Source organism: Pinus tabuliformis, chromosome 3_2, assembly GCF_031772625.1.
Source record: "Pinus tabuliformis cultivar Carrire ecotype Pingquan chromosome 3_2, CPIR1, whole genome shotgun sequence".
NCBI lineage: Eukaryota > Viridiplantae > Streptophyta > Pinopsida > Pinales > Pinaceae > Pinus > Pinus tabuliformis.
This window is the reverse complement of record NC_142302.1, coordinates 910,276,636-910,294,827: the sequence shown is the minus strand read 5'-3', so window position 1 is coordinate 910,294,827 and position 18,192 is coordinate 910,276,636. Positions and strand designations below refer to the sequence as shown.

The 18,192-nt window shown below is 39.6% G+C and overlaps 1 protein-coding gene across 1 annotated transcript in view; it reads left to right on the top strand.

The window, feature by feature from the left end:
• SRFR1 (Tetratricopeptide repeat (TPR)-like superfamily protein) overlaps positions 1-18,192 on the top strand; it is a 256,769-nt gene that overhangs the window by 156,634 nt on the left and 81,943 nt on the right. Inside the window, exon 10 of the mRNA XM_089417193.1 lies at positions 14,493-14,830. Within this exon, the coding sequence (XP_089273319.1) occupies positions 14,493-14,830 (338 nt within the window). The remainder of the gene's footprint in view (positions 1-14,492; positions 14,831-18,192) is intronic.

Genomic DNA, 18,192 nt, shown 5'->3' with positions numbered 1-18,192 from the left:
CCTATTTCTTGAGGATTACTGAGATCAAGAATGATCTACTCTCGATTGGAAAAGTCATTCCTGACAGGGAACTTACTCTCACCACCCTTGGAGAACTCCCACCTGAGTGGTATGTATTTAAAACCACTATACTCAACAATGATTGAATTCCAGGGTTTGAGGAATTGATGTCGAGATGCATTCAAGAAGAAACAAGAATGGTGGAACAAGAAATGCCTTCTAATAGAAGCAAAACCACTGCATTCTCTGCTCATGCCAAGAGGAAGAACAATGCAGGTTCAAAGAAGCAAAGTGAAGGAAGACCAGGGTTCAAAAATGGAAGGAAGGGAAGATGCTTTGTTTGCAATAAGTTTGGGCACTATGCAAGGGAGTGTCCTAATAGAAGGGACATACCTCGAGACGATGACTATCATAACAACTCCAGGGGCAACTTCAACAACAACGATCAAAGGAATGGCAAGTCCAATGGCAAAGGAAAAAGGAATGTGAGACATCAAGGAAATGGTCGACCCTCCAAGAAATCAAGGAAGTCCAGGTATGAAGAATCCAATGTTGTTAAGAATAAGCAAAAAGAGTACTATCTTGTATCGGCCCTCTCCACTGCCTCTCCCCCGGACACTTTGGGAAATTGGATGATTGATAGTGGTGCCTCAAGGCACTTCACCGAATACAAGGAAGCCCTCTCTAATCTGATAGAAAAAGAGACAAACTTGGAGATCAACCTTGGAGACCATGCCACTTATCCCTTGAAGGGAGTAGGGAATGTTACCCTTCAATTGAATCAAGGTAATACTATTCGTTTGCAAGAAGTACTATATGTACCAGATCTCAAGAAGAACCTGGTGTCCATTTTAGCAATGGAAGATAAAGGATTCAAGGTGGATTTTATTGATGGAAATGTATGTGTTTGGAAAAGAAATTCTAAAGATGCTTTTACTTTTGGGTTCAGGGTTGACACTTTGTATCAAGTTGGAGGATGTCCATTGGGAGCCATGTCTTGCGACACTTGTCTACAATCTGAACTATGGCACCAGAGGTTCACCCATCTTCATTATAAGGCTCTACCCGATGTGAGACAGATGGTGATATGCCAGAGTTCAAAGGAGAGCATGAAGGTGTATGTTTGGGATTGCCAAAGGAAAACTTACAAGGGGACCATTCCCCTCAAGTGATAGCAAGACCATAGACATATTGCAATTGGTCCACTTCGACATATCTGGTATGATGCCCATAAACTCCTTGGGAGGATACTTATATTATCTCACCTTTGTGGATGATATCCTCGCAAAACCTGGGTCTACTTCTCGATGAAGAAGGATGAAGTGTTCACTTGGTTTTGACACTTCAAAGCCTTGATTGAAAACCAATTCGAGAAGAAAATCAAAATATTGAGGAGTGATAATGGGGCCGAGTACAAATCTAATGAATTCCAAGATTATTGCAGAGAAGCTGGCATTAAGAGGGAGACTACAACACCATACACTCTCGGGCAGAATGGTGTGGCTGAAAGGAAGAATCACTCTATTGTAGAAGTTGTTCGTGCCATTCTTGATGATCAAGGCCTTCCAAAGTTTCTATGGGCTGAAGTTGCCGCCGTGTTTGTTCAAAACCGATGCCCTCATCAAGCATTGGACTCCAAGACTCTCGAAGAAATGTTCATTGGTAAGAAACCTGATGTCTCTCATTTTAGAATTTTTGGGAGCCCCATATATTTCATGTGCTGAAAGAGAAAAGAAGCAAATTGGGTGCATCTGGGAAGAAAGGAATCTTTGTGGGCTATAGTGAAAATTCTAAGGGATATAGAATTTATGTGGCTGGTCAAAAGGAAGTTGAGATAAGTCATGATGTCATCTTTAGCAAAGATATGGTCCTCAGGAAGATCAACAATCTTCCCATCCTAAGGAAGGACAAAGAAGCTGACAACGTAAATCAGGGTGAAAAGAGGACGAAACGATGCCTGATGTTGATTAACCTATCGATTCTATTGATTTGCCTCCTCATGGGCCTTCCTCCTCGAAGAGGAGACTCATGGCTTAGGGAGACTCTCGAAGATGCTGAGAGACACATTGCGCCAAAGGGTGCTTTTCGTGAAAGAAAGAAGCTGAACAGGTGTCAAGGATATTTGACTGCCATGAGCACTATCATTCAAAAATGAGCCTTCATCATTCGAAGAAGCCGTGAAGCAAGAAGTAGGGAAGGATGCTATGAATGAAGAATACAAGTCAATTATGAAGAATGATATCTGGGATGTGGTTCCTAGACCCTCGGACAAATCGGTTGTCACCTCTAAGTGGCTCTACAAAGTCAAGCATGGAGCTAATGGAAGTGCAAAAAAGTTGAAGGCTCGCTTTGTTGCTTGAGGCTTCTCTCAAAAGGAAGGTGTAGATTACGATGAGATTTTTGCACATGTTGCCCGATACACCACCATTGATGGTGTATCAGGCAACATGTGGACTGGATTGTGGTATCTTTGTTCTCGGACAGTCACATAACTATACTGTGGTGTAGCTCGGATGCACCTCATTACAGTGTTCGGATCCTTGAATAAATGCTAGTGTTACATCTTTGTGTAGTAGCATTGGGGCAGTGTGATAATTTGGCACAGGAATATTGATATGGTGAAAAAATCCTTTTATTGGATCAGTGTGACGCAAAAGTATTTGGCGCAGTAATATTGGTGGAGTATGGTGTATAAATCCTTGTGTAGAAGTATTGGAACAGTTTGAACAGTGGTCTAGTGTAGTGTGGTGCAAGGACATTTGTAAAGAAGAATTGTCATAATGTTGTGTTGAAGTCTTGGTGCAAGAGTGGTCTAGTAGTCTTTATATAATATGGTGTTGAAATATTGGTGCAGTGCAGAAGTCATGGTGCAAACTTTAGTGCAGAATTGATGAAGAAGTGTAGATGGTGCAGTTTTTGGAGCAGACTTGGTGCAACATAGTGAAGAGACCTTGAAAACATCTTGGAGTACCTATTGAATAGCTTGTGGAGAAATCTCTTGTTGGGCAAAGCATTGTGAAGACTCCTTTGAGAAGTTCTTGAAGAAGCCCTTGAAGAGGCTTAGAGCAGGGGCAAAACTTGGACTGCCTATTGTAAACACCTTGAAGATAATATTGAAGATCATATTGAAGATCATGATGATAATATTGAAGATAATATTGAAGATCATGATGCATTGTTGATGTCATCATGAGGTGACCTTGGATTATCATCCTAGAAGTACCTTGTGAAGACATCCTGAAGAAGACATTATTGGAGACCATGATGCATGAGATATCATGAGGTGAGTTGAAGAACTTGTTTGGGTACCATGAAGGATAGTGAAGATACCTTCTATGGGACAAGGTTGTCATTGATGATGCGGCGTGACGATTAAGTGAAGGGAAGTTGAAGATTGACAGGGCTCAGTGAAGAAGACCTTGGGAGCTGTGAAGTACAACCAAACATATCTTGACAAAGCGAAGCTATAGGATTGGTGTCCTTGGAGTTGGTGCTCCTAAACTCAAGGTTGGTGCCTTGGATAAGATAGGGTCGAAGCCCTAGAGGTCGGAGCCTCACTAAAGTCCAAGTTGGAGCTTGGCAACAATTATTGTACTCATTCATTTGTACTTGATTCAATTAATAAAAGCATTTATTCTTATCATTGTTCATTTTGTGTTCTAAATATAAGTGATCTAATTGGTAAAAGTAACAATTGAAAAGAAACACTGATTCACCCCCCTCTCAGTATTTCCAACAATTGGTATCAGAGCCAGTACCTTCACTCAAAGCCTAACAGGTTTGAAGGTTGATCATTAGAATGCAAATGGCGAAGCCAAAGAGGAAAGTCTCGAATCCTCCTAAAGATGTGTCTCCCTCAACCACCGAAATTGAAGTCAATCAATTTGTGAAGGCTCCATTGTTCAATGGAAACTTTGATATATGGGAGGCATGAATGAGGAATTTCTTAAAGTCTCAAGGCATTGAAGTTTGGAAATCAGTGATTACTGATAGGATGATGGATGGAGAATCCAGGGAACATAATACAAAAGCAATGAAAGAAATCTTGAGCAGGCTACCTAATTCTATGAAGGAAAAGTTTGAAAAATGTTCGTTAGCAAAAGGCATATGGGATAAACTTCATGATCTTCACTCAAAATGAGCGTTGACAATGATTTCTAGTCAAGAAAATGATGGAAAACAAGAAGGAAATCCAGAGCCCATCAATGAAGCTGAAGATAAGAGTGATGACATCAAGGCTATAAAAGACCTAGAAAATGAAGAGAATGAAAATGATTTTGAAGAAGATCAACTCGCTGAACTTATGGTTGCCATGGAAGAGATTAACAATTTGAAAAAGGAAAATGAGGAACTTAGGAAGAAAGCACAAGTTGGTGACCAAGACAAGACAAGGAAGGAAGTTGACCTTGTCGAGAAAGAGATGATGAGCTTGCGAAAATTAAGGAAGAATTTCATCAAAACAAGAGAAAGCATCATGAAGAAGTCATATCCATGAGAAAACAATTGGATAAGGCAAATAGATGGGAAGATACCTTGTCAAGCCACCTTGAACAAAGGCACAAGAGCTTGAAGAAACTTGAAGTAGAGATTGTTCAATACAAGGAAGAGGTATCCTTCCTTAGATCTCAACTAGAAGAAGCAAGGAAACAAGCACAAGGAGCTGAGAAGGTGATGGAAGCTTTGACATTCATAGAAGGACAAGTTGATGAAGCAGAAAAGGAGAGAAACACCATGATATGCCAACTAGAAGAAAAGGATGATGACATCACCAAATTAAAATCATAAATCACTTCTCTTAAGGCCCAATCGTGTGAAGTAACCAAGATGAAGGAAGAAATGGAGATCATTCTATCAAAGAAGGATGAAGAATGCAAGAAAATGAAGGAAGAAATCGTCTTTCTTAAAAAGGAAGTTGACTTGCTGAAAAAGAGATGACATCCTAAGTCATCAAAGGTCTCCCCTCAATAAATCAGGTCTTGGCTATGCAGGTGAATCCTCAAGCAAGAATGATGCAAACCCTAATGCTTCAAACAACAAGGATGTGAGGAAGCCTGGAAGAAATGTTGATGCTCCTAGTTCCAGCAAAGGCAAGGAGAAGAGTCAAGACAACTATGGAAGAAACCCTCCTCCAAGAAGAAATGCAGATGGTGTCAAGGATGCAAGAAGCAATGGTTATCATCAAAGGATCCCAAGGCAAAAAGACTTCAGAAGTACATCAAGGAAACCTTCTTCTCCTAGGTACCAAAGTATATTTCTTGGTTATTGCTATTCTTGTACAAACTTTGGGTACATGGCAAAAGATTGTAGGGCATAAATATAATGGTCCCAGTCAATCTGCGAGAAACAATTTTGCAAGAAGAAGTCATGAATTCTTATTCATGAACAACATAGAGTGCTTCAAGTGTCATAACATTGGACATATGGCACGTGATTGTAACTTGACTTGGGCCCCTACACAAGCTAGAACCATGCCAAAGAAGAAAGTTACACAAGTATGGAGAAGGAAGCTAATTGAATCCGAAAGTCTCTTGAACACTCCAGCCAACAACACACGTTGTTGACTTGATGAAGTCATCCTTGATATTCCAAGTGTTTGATGATGAAACTCTGCCAAACTGAGACTATGCATACAATTAGGGGGAGTTTCTGATTCTTGAGCATTCTTGAAGAAGCTATTTGTGAATGAGCCTTATGAATTCCTTGATGAGTCACATGGACAATCATCCTTTGATAGATTATCTCTTGGGAACACTCCATTGGAAAACATAATCCTTATTCATCCAATGGACTATTGTTGAGGATCTCTTCATTTAATCACAAAGAAAGCAATCTTAGTTGAGTTGAAGAAGTTTATGAACGCAGGGGGAGTTGGTTCATCACATGAAGAAATGGAAACATATCATGAACTACTTTGCTAGAAGGAAGAGCTACATATCTATCATTGATGAAGAAAAAATGAAGAAAAGAAGCAACTTGACAAGGGGAGTACTTGGGCACCCCATTTGCCATTGATATCAAAGGGGGAGATTGTTAATCAAGGTTGTCATTGATGTCAATATGGCACTAGCCGAGATGGTAAATATTCTTGAGATGTCTGGTTCAAAATGATGATGTCATATCTCTTGTTTGAAGAAGATGTCAATCCACGAAGATGTCAAGCAACTAATGAAGAAGTCTTGCCTGAACAAATCCCTTGAACTAACTTTAATGTTGCTGAGTGCCAATCATGTGCCTTGATTGGTGATCTAGACCTTAGGTGCCAATATACAAGCCTTTGAAGTGGAGGACTATAGTTGATGGAGTCATACACATGATAATGTGATACTCTTTAAGAATGACCACACTTTGACATAATTGGAAGACTACTCTGGTGTCTTTGACAAATTAATGAAGGCTGCACTATGACATATTACTGGACTATCATTGAATACATGATGCTATACCTACATCATGATGCTGGATACTATCATGATGACATTGCAAAACAATGGAGAAGCCACGCTGTCTCAAAACATTCCTCATACTGTTCCAAATATTTTATGTAAATAAATTTAAGGATAGTCACAAAGAAAATTAATTTTCACTATCTTAGAGGCAGCCTCTCAATGTGATTCCTATACCATCTTTTAGAGCATGATTTTAGCTTTCCAACGAGCTATTACTTAGCCCAAAACTCCAAGCAGTTTGAAAGTTATTGATTTTACAAGTTAATGGTGAAATTTTGGTCAGTAACCCGACCTGAGCTTCTCTTCCATGTCAGTCTGCCCTTAAGAGACATGTCTATTCGGTTTGGTGAGCAATTTATTGTATAAATAAGAATTAATTCATCCATTTCTAGGATCATCACTAAATCAACACAGAAGCTTCACAGGAGCTTGTATAAGGAGAAAGGAGCACATGAATAATTAAAATGTGTTTGGGTCTAAAGTTAACTATAGGACAACAAAGATTTTTGGTTGCATATGAATTAGACCTCTCCTAGACAACTCAGATTGCTCCTTGGTGGACTCTGGTAAATTCATTACCTTGGATTGTGAACTTTTAGCTTGTTTGAGGCAACAAGATGGTGCATCTATAGGACTCGACTTCAGTCCTGTGGAGAGGCTTGGACAATTACTTCTGTTTTATTCTCAGACCAGTGATAAGACTATATAATAGTCATTCTACAAGAGCTCGTATTAGCATGTAAGCATCTCAGATCATGTAGCTCAGAACTAAAAGACACAAACTCTAATAACAATCATTTTTGGAGCCTCCATTCAAGCTCGGACTTGACAGAAAATAGTGACATGTTTTTGTAACTCGGACTGCACAACTGGACTGTGGTATCTCTGTTCTCGGACAGTCACATAACTATACTGTGGTGCAGCTCGGATCCACCTCATTACAGTGTTTGGATCCTTGAATAAATTCTAGTGTTACATCTCTATGCAGTAGCATTGGAGCAGTGTGATAATTTGGCATAGGAATATTGATATGGTGAAAAAAAATCCTTTTATTGGATCAATGTGATGCAAATATTTAGCGCAGTAATATTGGTGCAGTATGGTGTATAAATCCTTGTGTAGAAGGATTGGAATAGTTTGAACAGTGGTCTGGTGCAGTGTGGTGCAAGGACATTTGTAAAGAAGAATTGTCACAATCTAGTGCTGAAGTCTTGGTGCAGCAGTGGTCCAGTAGTCTTGAGATAATCTGGTGTTGAAATATTGGTGCAGTGCAGAAGTCATGGTGCAAACTTTAGTGCAAAATTGATGGAGTGTAGATGGTGCAATTTTTGGAGCAGACTTGGTGCAGCATAGTGAAGAGGGCTTGAAAACATCTTGGAGTACCTATTGAATAGCTTGTTGAGAAATCTCTTGTTGGGCAAAGCATTGCGAAGACTCCTTTGATAAGTTCTTGAAGAAGCCCTTGAAGAGGCTTATAGCAGGGGAAAACTTGGACTGCCTATTGTAAACACCTTGACTAACCTTGGAGATACTATTGAAGATATTTCGGTGATTTGTCTTGAAGATAATATTGAAGATCATGATGCATTGTTGATGTCATCATGAGGTAAACTTGGAGTATCATCCTAGAAGTACCTTGTGAAGACATCTTGAAGAAGACATTATTGGAGACCATGATGAATGAGACATCATGAGGTGAGTTGAAGAACTTGTTTGGGTACCATGAAGGATAGTGGAAATACCTTCTATGGGACAAGGTTGTCATTGATGATGTGACGTGACAATTGAGTGAGGGGAAGCTGAAGATTGATAGGGCTTGGTGAAGAAGTCCTTGGGAGCCGTGAAGTACAACCAAACATATCTTGACAAAGCGAAGCTATAGGATTGGTGTCCTTGGAGTTGGTGCTCCTAAACTCAAGGTTGGTGCCTTGGATAAGATAGGGTCGAAGCCCTAGAGGAGCCTCACTAAAGTCCATGTTGGAGCGTGGCAACAATTATAGTACTCATTCTTTTGTGCTTGATTCAATTAATAAAAGCATTTATTCTTATCATTGTTCATTTTGTGTTCTAAATATAAGTGATCTAACTGGTAAATGTAATAATTGAAAAGTAATATTGATTCACCCCCCTCTCAGTATTTCCAACACAATCAACAAATTATGCCAATAATGAATCTCTAAGAAGAGAGAGAGATATCCAAGCATCAAAATTCATCCATTACATCCAAAATCCTCCTCCAAAGGGATAGAGAAAAATCTCACAAAAGATAAGAACCCAATCCAAGTGATGATGACGAAAATGAATCATCTTACTTGTATTTATACACTCTAATGAATTCGATTTAGCTAAATTGGCCTAATTGATCCCCTAAAATAAAATAATGTGCATAATAACAATACTTTTGGTGACAAGCCCACCAAATAGCTCAATAATGTAAAGATAAGTCTTTCAAGATGGTCGAATGATCAACAAAGTGAGTCGTTAGGCCTTTGAGGAGGCCTAATGAAGTCCAAGGGGTGCCATGATGTAGAAATCGACTCCAAACATAGTGGACAAGGGTTTGCCCCCTTGTTTTCCAAACAACAACGTGTGGTGCTCCCAATTGGGTGTGGGGGCATAAGGACGTCTTCATGGGTCCCCAAATGGATCAAATATGCTTATAGACCATCTGTAAGGGCTATATTAATGACATAAGCCCTCCCTCTACAACGGGAGACATCCTCTGGACCTTGGAACATTTGCCAAGTGTATGGTGCAACTATGGGGCCGACTGGCATGGTGAACCAATGCATCATCCTCATCCCGAAGGTGGAACATGAGCCAATCGATGAGTGCTGTTGGGGATCCATGAAGTAAGATTTGCTATAGTGGAGGCCCATGGTTCTCAACGCTCACCCTACAAGTGCCAATGTGGCCCTTTGTAGGGCTAGGACCTTGTATAGGGAGACCAAGCCGCAAATGGAGACCCACCTGCAATCCTGCATAAGATCCAATATGTCCCCTTGCCCTCTAATACAACAAATCATTAGAATAATTGAGTAAAAGAGCTTACAAGTGATAGAATCAATGGGGCACTTCATGGTGGCATGCCCTTCCATAGTGGGCATTGGCATGTACAAGTGTCTCCAAGCTCAATAGGGGGTTAACCAAGGGCCCTATTAGGTGGTTTCAATCTGCAAGGGGGTGACATGTCCATGGTACATTCCTCAAGTGGTAGGTGGAAAATGATATAATAATGGAACAAACTGGAGATCAAGGGAAACATTCAGACCACATGTCATGGTGCAAGAGTAGCTATAATGAGGGAAGTCCACACCCGGGTATATCAGTATAGGAGGGAGCAAATCAGGGTACATGAGTTACCCCGACCTTTGGTTTTCCACTCTTCTTAACATGGCTTTTGCCTTTGATTGATTTTTCTTCACAACTGCTCGGGGCTCCAGGGGATGAGAGCATGATATGTAATATGTAGCAGTGGATACCCCCTTAAGGTGGGGCAATTCATCGCCCACCAGGGGTTGGGACAATCATGGGTTCCTTAATGATGTTGGGGGGGGGGGGGGTGTGCTCATATAGGGCTCATATGAACCAGAGTGATGGCCATGGATAAGAGGTAGAGCTCATGTTTAGCTTCTTCTCACGTGCTAAATTTGTGTGTCCCAACGATCTTTTGCATTTTGTGGTACATTTTCTATTGAGAGTGGCCGAATTATGCTTTTTATTTTCTTTTTAGCTGCATCAACCTTCGGGGCATCGTTATAGGCCCAACCCAAGGTGTGGAGAAGGGGAGGGGGAGGCTAGCCCTATGTGAACCTAGTGGACACATGCAGACCTGGATGGGAAAAGAGATGAATGGGGCTAAAATGAGTGGAAGGGGAAGTAATGTAGGTGGCATTGGGAAGTGGGACCGTGCAAACAAAATCGAGATTTCCTATGTGGTGCCATCCCTAAAGCTAATGGCCAGTAAAGGAGATCCCACGGGACTAGGATACAAGGGTAACCACGAAATCGGGGAGTGGAGACAAGAATACAAACCTAACCCACTCTTTTTGCCAAATCCTGCCACCAATCCATGCCCAAAAGTGCCCATGACAAGTAAGAAAATCTACTCAACTATACCAATGCAAATCCATACCTTTGGGGTCGGGAGGCCCACCTTCAAACATACATTCATAACAGGTGGGCGAGGGACCACATGGCTGGCTTAAGTGCTGGAGAAAATGGCACATCGAACTTTCTGGGGACTGTAAGGGGCTGTTGACTATCGGCTGAGGACCATCCAAGAGAAAATTTCAGTCCTATGCATACTACCCACAGGTGGTGGGTAGCAGGTTCCAAGCCATGGGAAAACCCAAAAAGGGGAAAACACAAAAACTCCTTATAAAATCAATTCAAGACCTTGACCGAAGACCAACCACCAAAAGATAAGCCAACCACCCTTCAATGAATTCTCTGCAAAAACATATCTGAGCAAACTCGCATGTGTGAACAAGAGATGGCAAACATAGAAATTCGCTTCCTCTTCTTCTTTGCTGCTTTTCCTAGAAAGTTTGTTCTTCCTTCTTGGTTTAAATCAGATCAGAAACATGATGTGTTATTTCTCCTTCTAATGAGCTCGAGCCTCTCTTTTATAAGCTTCTTGATGGGCAGATTAGGTCTCTTCTGGGGGCTGGTTGACTTACCTTTTGGTGGGCTTCTAGACTTATCTTTTACACGTTGATTCTTGAGCCACACATGGGCTATTAGATCATGACTTTGAATCTTTTGACACGACTCAACAAATCCTAAAGAACACAATGGGTGCTTGACTTACAATGGGCAAGAAACCCATTTCATAATAAAATAATTTCTATTTTTACAAAAAAATATTTTTCATTTTTCTCTTTATTTTTATGAGTACAATGATGACATAATTTTGAAGACCAACACTAGTTACATCTTCAACACTGTGTGCCAAGAGACATTGTTGTTTGGGAGATGTATTGATGATTCCTCCTGTAGGATGTGTGCCGAGTGATGTATTGATGATTCCTCCTATATGCTGTTTGGTTGGGAGATGTATTGATGATTCCTCTTGTAGGTTTTGTGCCGCGAGATATTGTTGTCCGAGAGATGTATTGATGATTCCTCCTATAGGCTGTGTGCTGAGAAACATTGTTGTTTGGGAGATGTATTAATGATACCTCCTGTAGGTTGTCGACCAAGAGACCTTGTTGTTTGGAAGATGCTTTGAGATGGATGCTATGTCTCTTTCCTTATGTTGAGTTTGAAAGAGAGAGAGGCTTGAATTTATTATCTTCCTTAGGCTGTGGGTCGTGAGACCTATGGATTGGTCGAGAAGATGAATCTTGAGAGAGAATGAAAAACTACCTCCCTAGCTAAGAGGGAGTGTTGAAATATGAGGTAGCTATGGTCGACATTTTTCATCAAACACATGGAGAAGAAATTAAAATTTTTTTGGCCCATCCTAATTCTTCAAGTTGGCCCAATCTGCCCCACAAGTCAGCCTCAAGGACATGATGTCAGCCTCATTAGGGCTAATTAGCCCTCTTATGACGCCTATTTATAAGAGGTCATTGGCCTCTTTTCATCCATCGTCATCACAAACAATTCGGTCTACAAATACAAGATAATTTGGTCTTCTATTACAGGCTTTTTCATTCGTGCGAAGAAGGTTTCTTGACTGTGGTTTGACCTACTTCAAGGGTTCGTTGATACAATGACTTGGGATAATTTATATCTTTTTTATTGTTGATTCTCTTATGGCCGAAATATTGCAGTGAGTCTTGCTCTATGTTGTGACATAATTTTGAAATTGACCTAGTTTTTTTTGGGTAGTTTGTTGGTAATTACAGTGGTGACTTCAACCTTCCTTGATAGTGACTTTAGGACTACAATTTGACTATCTTATACGCACCTTTCTTGTTGGGCAAAAGTGATATATCTCTCATTTTATGAGCAAACTTGGATAAGTACTTTATTGAAACAATTTTTGATGTACTCTTGATGGACAAAATCTCTCTCTCATAAGGAAAGTATTTTGGGTTTTCTCCTTGTAAGTTTTTCCCTAGCTATGAGCCTAATCTTGGTGTCTCTTGTCTCTTGATTATTTTCTATTATTCATTGTTTACTGTGATCTCTATTGACTGCTCTTGTTGAAGAAAAAATGGTTGAAGTTTTTCATGTATAGCTACTAGTTGACTAAAGTAAAAAGAAGGAACAATTTACGTTAATAGAAGTAGTTATCATTTGTGAAAAACTATTCTAGTCATTGCATTACTAGAATTTCAACAGGGCTTTGAGCAACTTCCACATGTCTCTAAATCCGATGATGAGCTTCTAGATGCTGAAAAGGTAATCTTAAAAGTGTGGGCATTGGACTATTTGATGATGTGCCCAGAATCTAGATGGACCTAGGACGCCCCCAGGGTGGCCTTTACCTTGTTTGTTGGACAATGCCTTGTTTCAGAGTCCAGATGCGAATGGTTATCACTGAGATGACTTGGGAGGGCTAGCATATCCCCTTTGATGCCAAAGCTTGCCCTAAGTGGCGCCACATCTCTCCCACAAGCATGAAAAGGGTGACATTGGGCTTCTTTTGGATAATGTCATAGTGTAGGTGATGCCTTTTGGAGATGTACACATGCAATTTGAAGTTTTCTTGGAGCGAGGAGCACTCTTGGAACATTGCCGCAATTCCTTAATGCATTTTTTGAATTTTTCCTATTTGGGAGGATGATGTCATGGTGGAGACCATTTTTATCGGTTATTTTTAGCATTTTTCTATGTGTTAAAGTTATCTCAAGGTCGACTTGTGACGTTTGACCTATTTGAATGCTCAAGTAAACTTGGTTTAGGGCTATGCTTGTAAAATCATAAAAAGATGACTTGGTTACCTTCCAATAAATAGAGGGAAGTCAGCTTGTAAAGTCATAAAAAATGACTTGGTTACCTTTTCATTAATAGAGGGGAGTCACTTGTCAGTTTATGATCGTTCATCAACATGCTTCTCTCTCTTTGGAAGCACGCACTAGCTCGTCTTCTATTCCATTTGGCTGCAATGTGATTGTATGGTGTGAATTTGTCTTAGAGAAGGATTTTTGCATGGGGAAGTTTTCTTGGGATATATTGAAGAGATTCTTGTGGAAATTTTGTAAATTTGTTACCTATCTTTTAAATTTTGCTTGATATGTTATGTGAGCTAGGGTTTTTGTATGTGCCAGGTATGAAATTCAATATTTATCTTGAAATCTTGATTCCTTATGCTATCCAAAATTGTTTTCCTTCAATCCTTCAAGAGAACTTTGAATTGTGTATCTTTTGAACCTAAAATATCCTTATTAAGGAAGCTGCTAGGGTTTGTAAGAAGAGGCTACTATCCTCTTACCCTCCTCATCAAGGCCGTCTGCATTAAATTTTCCCTAAGTAACTGTATTTCCCATTTGGATCAAGGTACTAGTTTAGGAGGTGTTGATCAATCTCTTTTTTATAATTATTTTCTTCTATTCCCTCTAAAATTCTAGATATCAATGGTTAGGGTTAGGGTTTCCTTGAAATATTGTTATAAAGTAAATTTTCTTGATGTATTATTGCCATTTTCATAAGGATTGCATTAAAGAATTCATAAAAAAACAAATCTAGCATTAATTGCATTATAAAATCCTAATTTTAGGGGTGATGTCATCATTTATATTGTTCTTTTCTGCATATTTCATCTGTTTTATGTGTGTATGTGTGTAACATGTCTTCCATGTGTGCCATGTCAGATGCTTGTATTCTTGTGTCCTTGTGTCATGTGACTTAGTCTCTTCCTTGTTTCCAAATCTAAACACTTGAATCAAATCCTGGCATCAACTATTGTGACTGAAAGCACATATTTGCTCATCAATTTATAATTATTGCTAGCACTGATTAAATACATAATTCTTTGGTATTTCCTGACCCACTTGTGCTTATGCTCTCTGTTTTTACTCATAAGAGTTGTTTGTGATCGCTCTGATGAGTTGTCGATCAGGTGGCCTTATTCTTCTCTGTTTGACATTTCAGCACCGTATGGCAGGCTTGGCGGCAATAGAAGTTGCTCAAAAGGTATCAAGCACATGGCAGGCATTGCGGAAGACATTGATATCTCGAAGTAAAAGTGAAGCAAAGGGCGGGAAAAGATCAAAGAAAAAGGAGAGGAACAATGTGATTAGTGAGAATCGTGGTGGTGTGTGCTGTAGCACCAGCAGCAGCAGTGACACTTCATCCTCTTGTAATTGTCATGAAGAAAAGTCTTCATCAGAACGTTTTACATTAAGTTGGGAAGATGTTTATTCTATAGCTGTGAAGTGGAGACAGGTCTCAGAACCTTGTGACCCTGTAGTATGGGTAAACAAATTGAGGTAAATCTCAGCAACATAATGCCCAACAGGTTTTATGGATTGTAACATCCTTAATGATTCTAGTACCTTGGATAAGCCTGGATTCTTTTAATGCTTTTAATTCATTGGAAACAAATTGTAGATATAATATTGCATTATATCTCATTATTGTAAAAGTGATGCATCATACTATCAGTCTGGTCTGTTGTATTTTTCATTGCAATTCTTTCAGATTTTGGTCACTTTAGAATCTAGATAACAAATGATCATTTGTGTAGTTTGAGAGGATGATATTTTGGATGTATTCATTGCATATCAATATCTATACTGTTTGCTTGAGAGTATGCTCCTTTTTCAGTTTTTTGGGGGTACAAGGGCAGGGTGATCAAAATAGTTAGAGGGGCTTTGGACAGGCATCATTTACAGGGCCATATTACCTCACATTTGAAATGTGGTTTTCATCTGTCCCTGTTCGATTTATGGTCCTACATACCATGATGTCGAATGTATATTGTCATCCAAGCAAGTGCGTCATGACTGCAACCAATAGTTGTCATACCTTTTCAATGTGTTTCCTGTCCATTCTGATTTACGAGCCATGGAGTCAAATTTATGAACAGGGTGTGTGTTCTGTCGTTTTTCATGGTCATTGTGCTCCTGGCATTTCTGTAGTCCCTTTGTGTGATTCTTAAGATTGACCAACTCAAAAGGCTGGCACATTTTACTGTTGAACAGAATGACATATCTGCAATATCATTGTTGACCTCAGCCTATAATATATATCCAAAAATAATAAGTACGTAGTGTTAAAAGTATATTTATGCATGCATCATGTAAATACATAGAATGAATATTATGATATTAGTTGAATTTATAGGAATACAATATTAATGGTTAGACATTTATAATTAAATATTATGGTGTACCTGCATTAAATATGGTAGGTGAAAGTTGTCAAGTGGGTTTCAACTTTCAATAAAGTGGTTTAAACAAAGAAATTCCAGTGCTGAGGCCCAGGTTCAAAACCTCCTGAAGACATGTTGCATCTATTCGGGCAACATAATCGTACTGCGTTGGAGACCAAGTGCAACTCCTGGCAAACAGATGTTCTGTGTCTCACCGGGTGAGGCCAGATGTATGCTGTGTTGCATAATTTCCTGTAAAATTGGTGTTTTGGCAAGTCATTTTGCAGGCAATTCGTTGGCAGAAAGAATTAATGATTTTAATCGTTTTCTGCAAATTGGAAGTCAGCTGATTCATTGCTGATGTTTTCCTAATTTATTTTAATTTTTCCTGTTTTTTCATCACTATTTTTATTTTCAATTTTCGACTGCACTGCTGTGGAACTTCTTGCCTTTTTGTTTTGTACTTTATTTGCAGAAATCTTAATATTTCTGAAAAAAATATTTACAGACAGAGATATGTACAAGCAAGGGTAGGAATGTACAATGACTATAGCAGCTATCTCACGGCAATTAAGAATGCAATAAGGACAGTGTGGTAATCATTAAGGCATTTTTTGCATCCCTAGTGAGCAAATAACTTGTGGTCGGAACCACTCTCAAACATCCTGACTCAATTAATGGTGATGTTAAAAATTTAAGTAAAAGGATTTACTTCAAGAATTTAACATTACCATTAATTGCATAATATTTGCAGGGCCCGGACAAATCCACTTCCCAACACTTGGAATCCCTTCTAACATTGCTTAATCACCCTTAGCTGCACTCCAAAACCTTTGAGAGCTCCAGATGTGTGACTGAATTGTGTTAGAATGAGGCAATAGATCAATTTTAATATGCATTTTTCACCAAACACGTTCAAATTTTGGAACACCAGTAGGACTCGTCTTTGACACCAGTGAAACTTGTGTCCTACGAATAGGACATGAGTAAACTCATGTCGGACACGTGTCATGTACGACACGTGAAATATGTGACATGAGTGGGTGGAAGAGATGTCATGTTACTTAGGTGGTCATTGTTACCCACCAAAAAGTGGGTAACCTCTAAGAGAAAATTTATCTCCTCTTTGGACAGCCATCCAGCCAGCAGCCCTATGATGATTAGCACATAACACTTTGCTAGGATTCCCCTTCTATTCCTCTGGTCAGATTTCTCTCCCATTTGGCATTTCTTCTTGAAGGAAGGTGGATCATTTATTAGTAGGTACTTCAACCATTGTTGCAATCATGTGCTTTCATTAATGTAATGGGTATACTAATATGGATCACGTGGTAAATTGGATGATTGACCAATCTTGATTGTATTCCTTTTCCCACACTCCACTTGGAAGGTTAGTCTTTGAATCTAGTCTAGTGGGACCTTGTCCAAGGCCTAAGGGTTTAGGAAGGGCACTACTGAGGAAACACTGATTGATGTATCATGTCCAAGGTATTCCATAGTTACCACTCTTCCTCTATCCCTGTTATCCATCTCCATTCTTTGAGCAAGTAGTCATTGTTCATTGACATTGACACCCCTCATCCACATCCTTGAGTCAAGGCCTAGAAACTTGGTTGGGGCCCCCTAGGTTGATGCAGGTAAAGGAAAGGTAAAAGCATATGAAGCCACAATGAAAGAAAGTGTAAAATGCAAAAGATGGCCGAGACATTCTTTAGCACATGGGAAAAAAGCCTAGCATTAGCTTTACTACCCTCATTAGCTATCATCTAGTTCCTCAAGCATTTATTGCTTCATCTAAAGAAAGGAACTCTTGAAAGTCCCAACATTGATGTGCGTGAAACAACTACATCTTAAAGTGGTATTGGAAAAATACGAAAGCAAGCTTGGGCTCTTAAGCTATGCACCAAATAAAGAAAAATCATTAAAGTAAAACGGGGACTAGAGGGGTGGAAAAAGAAGGTTGAGGAAAAGGGTAACTCATTCCGCCACGATTACTCCCTCCCTACATTTATACACTCAGGATGTTGAACTCCCTTTAGCTAGTGTCATGGTTGTGGCACCTGCCCTAAAGTATATCTCACGTTGCAACCATCATTATCACAATACACCTATGGATTGATGGGTTAACCTAGGTCATGTTACTCCCCTTAGGGGCTATAAACAACTAATAGGCTTGTTGACTTGATCATCCCTAAGGTGAGTAACTTGTTTGCATGTCTTGGTCTTGTGAGACATGAAGGTAAGTTTGTGTGAAGTACTCTTGTTCCCTTAGCATTAGATATCATCCACTATGATGCTTTAATGGTTTTCCCCCCTAATTATTATTGACCTCACTTGATCTCGAGAGGTTTTTTCCAACTGGTGTTATCACAATAACATAGACCTCTTGAGGGATGGGCTCGATCCTCTTCAACACCATTCTAGAAGTCACATCCTAATCAAAGTGCATTTCAGACCTTCATGATGCAACATGGCCCC